Below are 13,590 nucleotides of genomic sequence, written 5' to 3'. Positions count from 1 at the left end.
GCTCACATCCTACTTGTGGGGCATACCCACAAACAACATTGAACATCACACCTTCAATTTCTAGCTTCAGACTCATCATTATATCTGATACTCTTTTGACTTCTAAGACATTCCTAACAAACTCCTCTTTTAAGATAACCCCAACTCCATTTCTCTTTTGTCTTCACCATGATAGAACAACTTAAACCCTGACCCTAAGCTTCTAGCCTTGCTCCCTTTCCACCTGGTCTCGTGGATACAAAGTATGTCTACCTTCCTTCTCTGCATCATGTCAACCAGCTCTCTACCTTTACCTGTCATTGTTCCTACATTCAAAGTTCCTACTCTTAGTTCTATACTCTTGGCGTTCCATCTCTCTCTTTTCCTCCGGGCACACCTCCCTCCTCTCCTTCTTCGACCAACAGTAGTCCATTTTCCACTGGCACCCTGAAGGTCAACAGTACCAATGGTGGCCGTTGTTAACCCGGGCCTCGACCGATCCGGTATGGGATTCATAGGTTTGATTCGCATATTTGTTTTGGCAATTTTTTTTACGTCGGATGCCCTTCCTGACACAACCCTCTGTATTTATCCGGGCTTGGGACCGGCACAATAAGACACTGGCTTGTGCCCCCTTGTGGCTACATTATTATTATTATTATTATTATTATTATTATTATTATTATTATTATTATTATTAGTAGTAGTAGTAGTAGTAGTAGTAGTAGTAGTAGTAGTAGTAGTAGTAGTATTAGTATTATTATTATTATTACTATAAGGCTACATTTATTTTGACCAATGGTTATACATTATAGATTATTGTTTTCTGATATAGGGAGCAAAATCTAAAAGTCGGCCAAAATTATTTTTGGGCTCATTTAGTCCAAACTCCAACGTGGTAGGTGTCAGTAAATGCATATCTTTATCGCAAACCATCGTTTAAACGAAGAAGACTAACACGTGACGACATGGCGAAGAAGAAGACGACGAAGACGATGACATAGAAGAAGAAGACGACGAAGAAAAAGGCCTCGAATTTTATTCCGGAAGTAAAGCGGACTCTGCAGCGCATCGTGAGGACAGCTGAGAAGATCATCGGTGTCTCTCTCCCCCCCCTTCAGGACATCTACAACACCCGCCTCACCCGCAGAGCCATCCGGATCGCTGGCGATCCCACCCACCCCTCCCACAGCCTCTTCAGCCTGCTGCCATCGGGACCAAGACCAGCAGGCTCAAGGACAGTTTCTGCCACCAGGCAGTCCTGAGACTCAACTCCCTCCCAGCCCTGCCCAGCCTGCCCCTTCCCACTGCCACACTCACCGAACTCTGAGTACACGCTACATGCTGTACGATCATCCTGAACTCTATTTTTTGTTATTTCTCATTAGACAAGACCTCACTTCAACCCTTTCTAGTTGTTTGTTTTTGCAATTACGACATTACGTCACTTTATGTACGTCACTTCCTCACTTTACATATGTCACTCCCTCACTTTACATACGTCACCTCACTTTCCATACGACACTACCTCACTTTACATACAGAAATTACATGTATTGTCTGTTGTCAATTGTATGTCTTTTTTAGCCACGTTATAAGTGCCTTGTATGTCTTGCACGCTGGGTCCGAGAGGACATTAATTTCATCTGTGCTGTATGTCATGCATATTAGCATATTTGACAATAAAGCTGACTTTGACTTTGACTTTGACTTTGATAGTAGTCTTGGTGCAACACACAACGATTCACCATGGCATTATTTACGTGTTTTCCTTCTAATTTCGCCATCAACACGAAGTTTTCAGACCAAACAAAGTACCCAAAATGCATTGTGTGTCGCTTGCTCGGTCAGGGGCGGTCCAAACGTGACGTCACATGGGGATCGTCATCAACTCGAAAACAAGACTTCATGAATATTCAGCGCAAGTCTTAAAACGTAAACTATAGCGATATGCTGTGGAATCTTTGTAAAATACGCTCAGTCGAAGTCATTTGAAGTGATTTTATAAATTATGGACAGAACTTGTCCGGAGGCGTCGGTTGTCCTTTAATGCTTTAGGTTTAGTATTTCCGGCCCAAACACTCCCTCCAAATGCTCCTGGCCCGGCCCTTCTGTCAAATTTTCGAACCGAATGCGGCCCGCGAGTCAAAAAGTTTGCCCACCCCTGGTCTAAGGTTTCTAACGTTGTACTGAATGTTGATGTCGTCCAAACACTCAACTGTTACTGTAAAGTGACCTTGAGAGCTTTGAAAGGGTGTTGAAAATAAAATGTATTATTATTATTATTATTATTATTATTATTATTATTATTATTATTATTATTATTATTATTATTATTATTATTATCCATCCATCCATTTTCCGTACAGCTTATTCCTCATTAGGGTCGCGGGGGATACTGGAGCCTATCTCAGCTGTCTTCGAGCACGAGGCGGGGGACACCCTGAATTGGTTGCCAGCCAATCGCAGGGCATATTATTATTATTGTTGTTATTATTATTATTATTATTATTTTTTTTTTATTATTATTATTCTCGGGATAGAGGGAGGACATTGATTCGTTGTGGCGACCCCTGAAGGGAAAAGCCGAAAGGAAAAGAAGAAGAGGATTATTATTATTATTATTATTATTATTATTATTATTATTATTATTATTATTATTATTATTATTATTATTATTATTATACATTTCCTTTCTAAGCACCTTTCAAAACTCTCAAGGTCACTGTACAGTCACAGGCTAAGTTTTTCATTATTATTATTATTATTATTATGATTATGATTATTATTATTATTATTATTATTATTATTATTATTATTTTCCTTTCGGCGTTTCCCCTCAGGGGTCGCCACAGTGAATCAATGTCCTCCATCTATCTCGGTTTTGTGCATCCTCTTCTTTCACACCAGCTACCTTCGTGTCCTCTTTGACCACATCCATAAACCTCCTCTTCGGTCTTCCTCTCGGTCTCCTGCCTGGCAGTTCAAGACTGAGCATCCTTCTCCCGATATAGTCACTCTCTCTCCTCTGGACATGTCCAAACCATCTCAGTCTGGCCTCTCTGACTTTCTCTCCAAAGCCTCTGAGTTGTCCCTCTAATGTACTCATTCCTGATCCTATCCAACCTGGTCACTCCCAAAGAAAACCTCAACATCTTCAGCTCTGCTACCTCCAGCTCTGCTTTTCTTCAGTGGCACTGTCTCCAGTCCAAACATCATGGCTGGTCTCACCACGGTTTTATACACTTTCATCCTAGCTGAAACCCTTCTATCACACATCACACCTGACATTTTTCTCCAGCCGCTCCAGCCTGCCTGGACACGCTTCTTCGCCTCTTTTTCACACTCTCCATTGTTCTGGACAGTTGACCCCAAGTACTTAAAATCCTCCACCTTCTTTATCTCTTCTCCCTGTAGCATTAACTCTTGCACTTGGATCCCTCTCATTCACACACATATATTCCGTCTTGCTGCAACTGATCTTCATTCATCTCCTTTCCAGGGCATATCGTCACAGCTCTAGTTTCTCCGCCACCTGTTCCCTGTTCTCACTACAGAACACAATGTCATCTGCAAACATCATGGTCCAAGGAGATTCTTGTCTAATATCGTCTGTCAGCCTGTCTATCACCAGAGCAAACAAGAAGGGGCTCAGAGCTGACCCCTGGTGGAGTCCCACTTCCACCTTGAATTCCTCAGTCATACCGACAGCACACCTAACAACTGACTTACGGTCATGCTACATGTCTTGTACCGCTCTGACATACTTTTCCGTCACTCCAGACTTCCTCATGCAATGACACAGCTCTTCTCTGGGCACCCTGTCATACGCTTTCTCCAGATCTACAAAGACACAATGCAATTCCTTCTGACCTTCTCTGTACTTCTCTATCAGCATTCTTAAAGCAAACACTGCATCTGTCGCACTCTTTTTTGGCATGAAGCCATACTGCTGCTCACAAATGTTCACTTCTGCTCTTAGTCTAGCTTCAACTACTCTTTCCCAGAGTTTCATTGTATGGCACATCAACATTATTCCTCTGTAATTAGTACAACTCTGCACATCTCCTTTGTTCTTAAAAATGGGCACGAGTACACTTCGTCTCCATTCTTCAGGCATCTGTTCACCATCGAAGATCTTGTTGAATAACCCAGTCAGGAACAACACCGCCACCTCTCCAAGACATTTCCATACCTCGATTGGTAAATCATCAGGCCCTTTCCCCCCTTCATCCTCTTCAGCGCCCTCCTCACTTCATCCTTGCTAATGCTTGCTACGTCTTGGTCCACAACAGTCACGTCTTCTACTCTTTGTTCCTTCTCATTTTCCTCGTTCATCAATTCTTCAAAGTACTCTTTCCATATTGCCATCACACTACAGGCACCTGTTAATACATTGCCATCTCTATCCTTAATCACCCGAACCTGCTGCAGGTCCTTACCATCTTTGTCTCTCTGTCTTGCCAGCCTGGAAAGATCAGTCTCACCTTCCTTGCTGTCCAGCCGAGCATATAAGTCATCATAGGCCTCTTGTTTGGCCTTTGCCACCTTTACTTTAACCGTGCGCTGCATCTCCTTGTACTGCTGTCTACTCTCGTCCGTCCTCTCAGTGTCCCACTTCTTCTTTGCTAACCTCTTTCTCTGTATACACTCCTGCACCTGCCCATTCCACCACCAAGTCTCCTTATCTACCTTTCTTCCACTCGATACACCAAGTACTTTTCGACCTGTGTCTCTGATTATGTTTGCTGTAGTTTGCCAATCATCTGGAAGGACCTCTTGCCCACCCAGTGCTTGTCTTACCTCCTTCCTAAATGTCATGCAACACTCTTCCTTTTTCAACTTCCACCATTTTGTCCTCACTTCAGCCTTTGGATTCTTCATCTTCCTCACTGCCAGTGTCATCCTACACACCACCAACCTATGCTGTCTGGCTACACTCTCACCAACCACTACTTTGCAGTCACTGATTCCCCCTTAGATGGCGCCGTTGACACAAAATGTAGTCTACCTGTGTACTTCTGCCGCCACTATTGTAGGTCACCCTATGTTCCTGTCTCTTCTGAAAGAAAGTATTCACAATAGCCATTTGCATTCTCTTAGCAAAGTCAACCACCATCTGTCCTTCAGCGTTCCTCATCTGGAGTCCAAACCTACCCATCACCTCCTCATCATCTTTGTTTCCTGCGCCAACATGTCCATTGGAGTCTCCACCAATTACAACACTCTCACTTCTCGGGATGTTCTGTATGACTTCATCAAAGTCCAACCAAAATTCCTCCTTCTTCGCCAGCTCACATCCTACTTGTGGGGCATACCCACAAACAACATTGAACATCACACCTTCAATTTCTAGCTTCAGACTCATCATTATATCTGATACTCTTTTTACTTCTAAGACATTCCTAACAAACTCCTCTTTTAAGATAACCCCAACTCCATTTCTCTTTTGTCTTCACCATGATAGAACAACTTAAACCCTGACCCTAAGCTTCTAGCCTTGCTCCCTTTCCACCTGGTCTCGTGGATACAAAGTATGTCTACCTTCCTTCTCTGCATCATGTCAACCAGCTCTCTACCTTTACCTGTCATTGTTCCTACATTCAAAGTTCCTACTCTTAGTTCTATACTCTTGGCGTTCCATCTCTCTCTTTTCCTCCGGGCACACCTCCCTCCTCTCCTTCTTCGACCAACAGTAGTCCATTTTCCACTGGCACCCTGAAGGTCAACAGTACCAATGGTGGCCGTTGTTAACCCGGGCCTCGACCGATCCGGTATGGGATTCATAGGTTTGATTCGCATATTTGTTTTGGCATTTTTTTTTACGTCGGATGCCTTTCCTGACACAACCCTCTGTATTTATCCGGGCTTGGGACCGGCACAATAAGACACTGGCTTGTGCCCCCTTGTGGCTACATTATTATTATTATTATTATTATTATTATTATTATTATTATTATTATTATTATTATTAGTAGTAGTAGTAGTAGTAGTAGTAGTAGTAGTAGTAGTAGTAGTAGTATTATTATTACTATAAGGCTACATTTATTTTGACCAATGGTTATACATTATAGATTATTGTTTTCTGATATAGGGAGCAAAATCTAAAAGTCGGCCAAAATTATTTTTGGGCTCATTTAGTCCAAACTCCAACGTGGTAGGTGTCAGTAAATGCATATCTTTATCGCAAACCATCGTTTAAACGAAGAAGACTAACACGTGACGACATGGCGAAGAAGAAGACGACGAAGACGATGACATAGAAGAAGAAGACGACGAAGAAAAAGGCCTCGAATTTTATTCCGGAAGTAAAGCGGACCGGTGAAAGCAACTCATGCGGCTCAATTTCACCGTCTGTACAACAAATTCTTTTAAAGTTACATTTGGACCCTGTCAATATTCGTGAAGATATTAGCAACTGAAAAATAATTATAAAATTATTATTATTATTATTATTATTATTATTATTATTATTATTATTATTATTATTATTATTATTATTATAAATTGAGCAGATGTAGGCAATCCATCAGTTATGCGTCTTCAGTTGACCTCATTTAAGACGTCTTGAAAATGTATTAACTCGCTAGCTATTTAGCTAGCTACTGTATATATTAGCTATATCGCTAGATATCTAATAGCTATCTATTCGCTAGGTATTAGCTATCTATTCGCTTGGTATTAGGTATCTATTCGCTAGGTATTAGCTATCTATTCGCTTGGTATTAGGTATCTATTCGCTAGGTATTAGCTATCTATTCCTAGGTATTAGCTATCTATTCGCTTGCTATTCGCTATCTATTCGCTACTCTAATAGCTATCTATTCGCTAGTTATTAGCTAGCTATTAGCTCTCTATTCGCTAGCTATCTAGATAGCTATTTGGCTAACTATTTGAAAAGCTATCTATTAGCTGTATTGCTATCTAGCTGGCTGGTTGGCTATTTAGCTCGCTAACTATTAGCTATCTATTAGCTAGCTAGCTCGCTTTCTATTTGAGTTACTTCCGGGTTGGGTGAACACTGGGGCCTATGGCTGCCGCTGCTCACCTAAAGAAAAACTGATCCTGTGACTGTAAAATGATCTTCAGAGTTTTGAAAGGCGCTTAGAAATGAAATGTATTTATTGTTATTATTCTGTAGGTTCTGGAATTCGAGTGACAATGACAAAAACCCTGGCACTGGAATGGACACATTAATGAAGGTAATCTGGATCAAATTTCTTTCATCCACATTTGGAAGAGGTGCAATTCCATTCTGATAAGATCCAATTCCATAGTTTGGTTCCTATTTACGCTGCTAAAATGCATTTCAGAATTGTGCTAGTTGACAGCAAAACAATACGAGTTGTGTCAGCTGAACATTGCTGGGTAAACTCAAGAGTACTTCAGTCTTACCTTTCGACAAATGTAATCTCCTGGACTGAAAACCTGCGGTTGAAGTTTGAGCACCAACTCTACCAAGAGTCCTGCCTCGCAGTCCTGGAAAATATGCACCTATATGCAGAAATCAGGATTGTAAAAGGAGGTAGAGTCAGTGTCTGAAACTCATGACAAAAAAGTTAGCGGACACTCGGGCAGACAACTCTGAAAAGTTGCCTGCCCGGCCATAAAGTTGCCTGCCTCATTTTTCACAACTTGAAACACAATAAGACGACTAATCGCAAAAAAAACACATTGTAGCAAAGTGTTAAGGATAGTTTTTATTAAGGATGTACTGACCACAAATGCTCCCTCTCACGTACACTTTACAGTCACGGGATAATGTACGTTTATGGTTTGTAGCGTCATAAATTTTGTTAGCTTCTTTTGAATCTTTCTTCTGGGGCTGCGGTTCTGTGCATCTACTTTGGAAAATGATATGCAAATGCACAACCTTATAACGCTCGGGAAAGTCCGGAAGCACGAAGTAGGCTTCTCATTGGCTGCCGTGCCGAGTATGCAAATTGCCAAACGAACTGAAATTCCCAAATTTCCAAACCGAACGAAATCTTCGTTCAAACGTTTGCTTTTTTGAATAAAGCAAATGGCACCGTCTTCAAGAATTTGTCGGCCACCCGGGCGGAGACTTTTTGTACGCCCGACGTAAAAGTTGCTCGCCCTGGGCCTCCGGGCAGATGTTATTTCAGACACTGGTAGAGTGCAACGTTGCGCTCTGTCGAATCAGGTCTTTACCTTCTTCAGCGTGTCCAGGTGAACGTTGATTGCGATCTCCGCTCTTAGTTTACTGGGTAAGCTCCTCAGCACTTCCTGTTCATCGATAGTCTTCTTATTTGTCCAGAGGTAGTCAAACCACCGAATGACCCGCTGTTCCAACACCTTGTTCACATGCCTGAAGTGCATGTAATGTTTCAGAGAATCCACACGCGTCTGAAAGCCTGCTCTTGTGGCATTCATATTGGAGATCATGGCTCCCACGTTCCCCACAATGGATGCAAAAATCAGAACGCCGACCTGGAACAAGAAAAGAAATATGCTCAAACAGCAGCTCTGTTGAAACCTTCAAAAAGAATCTGACATCCATTTCTGTACTAAAAATGTGAGGAAAGTGCCAACTGGAATTTTCAAAACTATCTAATTATCAAACTAGCTGGCTGGCTAGCTACCTACCTACCTACCTATCTATCTAGCTAGATAGCTACCTACCTACCTATCTATCTAGATACCTACTTACCTACCTACCTACCTACATACCTAGCTAGATATCTATCAAGCTATCTATCGAGATATCCAGCTAGCTAGCTATCTCGCTATCTATTTTTTTTAAGTGTATTTATTTGTCTATTTATTTATTTGAAAGACAATATTTACACAAATGCAGAGATGAGGAATTTGAGACTTGATGCTATCTATTAGCTAGCTACCTATTTATTTGAGTTACTTCCGGGTTGAGTGAACGCTGGTGCGTGTGGCTGCCGCTCCTGTATCCTGTGACTGTGAAGTGACCTTGAGAGTTTTTAAAGGCGTTAATAAATGAAATGTCTTTTTACTATTATTATAACTAATGTTTTTACCAACCTACCAGAAAGTCAAATATTAAGAACAGATACTCTTCATCTCTGACAGGAGGCGGAGTCTCTCCAATGGTAGTCAGCGTCAAAGTAGACCAGTACAGGCAGTAGATGTAACTTCGGGTCAGGGAGGCGTACTCTGGATCCGAGGCGTTGGGATAAACCCAGGAGTCGGAACCCAATCCCAGGACCTTGGAGAAGCTGTAGTACCCGCAGGCATTCCAATGGATGATCACCAGGATGTAGGCGACAAGTTTACCGATGCGGAAGGTATTTGGGTAGCCCGTTCTGGTTTCCGTACGTTCAAAGAACTCAAAGAGCCGTGGCAGTCGGAGCAGACGATTGAATCGAAGAAGGGGAGTGTGACTGATTCCCAAAGTCAAATACAACAGATCGGTTGGAAGAATGGAGCAGATGTCCAGTTTACATTGGAAGGTTCGGATATAGGTTTCACGCAAACGCTGGCCGTCCTTCACCATCAGGCCTTGTTCCAGGAAACCTTGAGAAATAAAGCAGAAATGGATTGCAACTAGTTCTCCGAAAAGGATAAGAATGATCATCCTGATAGTGTTTTCATACACATCCGTAAACATCCTATGTTATTTCATGTTTAGTTTAGTCTATATGGATGTATGTAGCTTATTAGATAACTTGTTGCATGAGTAAGATGCAACAAGTATTCATTTCCAGTCTAATGTTCTCCCAACCCCCTTTCCCGTTGCTGATAGGACAATCTCATCGCTGCTGTGTGATAAAACTAGGTAAAAGGGGCGGGCTTTGCTCTCTTGGCTTCCCGCTCCGACTCAGCATGTTTTTCTATTGTTTATGAGAATAACGTAGTTTTTCTGTTCACCATTTATGGTCCCCGCTGGTATTTCATCGGAAAGCTTCGTCAAACCAGAATCAGGAAGAAATACAAGAATTAGAACCTAACATAAATTGGTGCCAAGAAACCCGTGCCAAGGGTCTCAGGACCGGAGCAAGCGGGGGGCAAGCGGGGATGCCTGCCTGGGTGTGACTGTTTACGAGAAACAAAGGATTCCTTCCTTTGGCGGCACCTGCTTTTGGCTGACCATGAGAGCCAAAGGATTCTGCCCTTCGGCGTGGAGGGCTCTCCTCTTTATCCTGTCCTGACCACATGGACGAGTTTGACGAGTTTTCCAGGTGGGTGACGCCAGCACGCAGCCATTTTGTTTGAATGTATTGTGGGATTCTTTCTGACCAAAAAAGGAAATCTATTCACAGTTAATCTGCACATCTCAGGCTAGTAATCGGATTACAATTGGTCAAGGTGGATCATTCTACTCTGAGCCTATGCGTAAAAAGTTTTTGCACGTGACTGACGCTATTTCAGGTCATCAGTTTGCTCCCGCACGCCGGCTAACGAAGCATAAGACCGGAATCTTCTAGGATAGATTTTTCACAAGGGGTGAACTCCTGGAAATTATTTCTGTTGAGGACTGGAGAAAAAAATAAAAAAAAAATATATATATATTAATTTTGACCCAGGGGATTATGTGTTCTGTTTTTGTTTAAAAGCAGCTGCAATTGATCGTAGATTTTCCGTGATATTAATGCATTCATTTTGGCTGATTTTTGCTGAGTGGTGAGCTGGAAACGTTTCTTTGTGCAAGAGAAAGTTCTTAAACAAAGGGGGTCAGGTGTGAAGCCATTTGAGCCGTTTGTGAGTGTGTGCGTGTGAGTGCGTGCACGCATGTGCGTGTGCGTGTATGTGCATTCATTGTGTGTGTATGTGAGCGCGTCGCTTGGTTGGAGACGTTGACACAGCAGGAGGCTTCTTTTGTTTGAGTTAACACAGCGGGTGTGTGCTTTGCTGGGACAAAAGGCAACAGGAGCACATTGTTGGTGAACTGTGGTGAATTGTGACAATGGGTGCAATCTTTCCTAAAAAAAACACCAATCCATCGGGATACTGAATTCATGACAAAGAAGTTTCCGGGATATGAAGTTTATTGTAAAAAATGGATGCAGCGTGGTGAATTTTCTGGTGCTTTGCAAGTGCAGCCATTGAAAGATATTATGTTTCGTTTGAAGCTCCAGGAGGCATCTGCGGTTGGCAGTCCCCGTTAGAAGACAGACCCCATGGCGGCAGGAAAGCAGCCATTGTTTCAGGCTGCGGAGAGCCCCCATGGGGGGCCTGGGGGAGGGGCTGTGTGCTGCCCTGGAATGCAGGCAGCTCAGCACCCCTCCTCCTCTTCCTCCTCCTTCACTGCTCTGAAGGGGAAGGAGACCAATTGTGTTACCCCTCGAGAGCGGGTAGCCGCCCTGTTGGTGACTCCAACTGTGACTTGGGCAAACCAGCAACATGAAGCGCTCAAGACCTTGGTGTGACAGTGATGTAGCTGAAGCGTGCAAATGATTAGGATTTTGTTGAGAATGCAGAAAGCTGGACTGAGAATTTTGAGGAATTGTGTGCCTCTTATCAGCTAAATGGGCAAGAAACACTAAAGGTTCTCAGGAGATGTCTGGGGCATCATTGGAATCGAGTGAAAGGGTGTTATACTGGGAAGATTTCAACGGGACAGAACATGACGTATGAGGAGGTGACATCGCAACGCAGATTAGTGTGTGAGAACATCAGAAAATCGTGGAAAAAAAATCACCAAACTTCAAACAAAACTCAGCAATGTAGACAGCAATGTGGCGACGATGTAAACACTTTCAGGGGATGCTTTGAAAATGTTTTCAGAAACCACAGCTGTATTCCTGAATCTTCTGATGAGGACTCCGTATACGTTAACCAATTTAAGCAAACAATTTAAACACCGATCTGGAAGGCTGGTTGATCTCATGGAGTGGGCTATACATGTCCAAGAAGTGGTGAGAAAAAAGTGGGGAAATGGTGTAGGATCGCTGATGAAACAAGTGACGGCCTGTGCCATGGGTGACATAATGGAGGACGTGTTGTACCAAGATCGGGTAAAGAGACGTTTGCCGTCCAACGATCGATGCTATAATTGTGGCGGTGCAGGGCATATTGCTCGACACTGCAAAAGAAAAAAATACACCGCAAAGGAAACGTGGGAAATCTTACAGACCTCCACCATACAACACACGATATGGTGAAGGACAAAGTACAAAACATTCAGATTGACGTGAGGAACCCCGTTTTTCCACTGACGACGACAGTCACGACAGTGGGAAAGGGGGATCAATGAAACCAGTTGAAATCTTGGATTTGGCAAATGTATTTGCCTTGACTTTGCCAGAAAACAAAAAAACCTTATTATTGGCTAAAATTTGGGAAAAAGGATGTAAAATTTCTTTGTGATAGTGGTGCATGCAGATCAGTGTTAAGAGACACCATTCCAGGAGTCACTCCGAGTCGACAACAAATTTCTGCGGTATCAGCAGATGGGAAAGTGACATTGTTACCCATTTCGAAGCCAATAAATCACTATGGTCTTGAGTGGAGATTGTCCTATAAGTTTGTTGGGGAGAGACCTGTTACAACAACTACAAATAGCTTTAATACCAACAGAAGAAGGGTACACACGCAGAAAAGTTAAACTTCTGGAGTCCTTCGTAGTTGACGCTATGGGGGACCCAGTAAAGGTTGATTCATTAGAATCATGACTAATGGCCACTCTAGTGGCTGAGGACTTTCCAGCCGTCCCTGCCACCCTTTGGTCATTGGGAAAAACAGATGTGGGCTTACTTAAAACAGCAAAACCAGTTGAAGTATTGCCTAAAACGACTTATCGAGCCAGACTAAAACAATATCCATTAAAACAGGATGCTATTATAGGTCTACCAACGCTCCCTCCCCAAATTGCTCCCTCTTGCGAGCGGCGACTTGACTATAATACAGGATATGGTGAAGGCTGGCATTTTGATTGAAGACCCAACTTGTGAATGTAATACACCGATATTTCCTGTTAAAAAAAGTTGAATCTGGGGTTTGGAGAATGGTGCATGATTTGCGACAGATAAATAAATCCATACAATCGCGTGCTCCGTGTGTGCCAGACCCACACACATTATTGAACTGTTTAAAACCCAACAAAAATGGTTTACAGTAATAGATTTGAGCAATGCCTTTTTCTCCATTCCGTTGCACAAAAATTCACATAATTGGTTCGGATTTACATTTAATGAAAAAATATACATATACAAGATTGCCACAAGGGTTTACAGATAGCCCTACAATTTTTTCACAGGAAATGTCTTCATGTATTGCTGATTTAAACATCCTGAGACTTCTCAGATTCTTTTGTACGTTGACGACATTTTAATTGCTTCACCGACTGAAGACGAGAACAAGACTGTATCAATAGCTTTGTTCCAATATTTAGCGAATACAGGTAACAAAGCTTCTTTGGATAAGTTAGTTTTGCCAAAAAGAAGTTGTTTTTCTAGGACATCTTTTGTCAAGAAGGGGACGAGAGTTGACAACCAAAAGAAAACAGGCAATTTTGCAGGTTCCCCGACCCAAAATTTCTCCACTGCGAGACTAATAAAGGCAAATCCAATCCAATCCAATCCAAGATGAAAAAACAGATGATGACGTTTTTGGGACTGTGTAATTACTGCAGAGCTTGGATTCCGCATTATGCACAAGTCACTCAACCATTATTGACAC

At 42.4% G+C, this 13,590-nt stretch overlaps 1 protein-coding gene across 1 annotated transcript in view; it reads right to left on the bottom strand.

Moving 5' to 3' along the window:
• Positions 1-13,590, bottom strand: part of LOC148902493 (cyclic nucleotide-gated channel alpha-2-like) — a 37,438-nt gene that overhangs the window by 13,739 nt on the left and 10,109 nt on the right. Inside the window, exons 6-8 of the mRNA XM_088991103.1 lie at positions 8,999-9,486; positions 8,152-8,430; positions 7,375-7,473 (exon numbers count right to left, since the gene is read on the bottom strand). Of these exons, the coding sequence (XP_088847229.1) occupies positions 7,375-7,473; positions 8,152-8,430; positions 8,999-9,486 (866 nt within the window). The remainder of the gene's footprint in view (positions 1-7,374; positions 7,474-8,151; positions 8,431-8,998; positions 9,487-13,590) is intronic.

This window comes from Hippocampus bargibanti, linkage group LG02 (assembly GCF_051943395.1).
Source record: "Hippocampus bargibanti isolate YZ-2025 linkage group LG02, ASM5194339v1, whole genome shotgun sequence".
In the NCBI taxonomy this organism is placed as follows: Eukaryota; Metazoa; Chordata; class Actinopteri; order Syngnathiformes; family Syngnathidae; genus Hippocampus; species Hippocampus bargibanti.
Note: the sequence above shows the minus strand (reverse complement) of the source record. Positions and strands in the feature narration are given on the sequence as shown.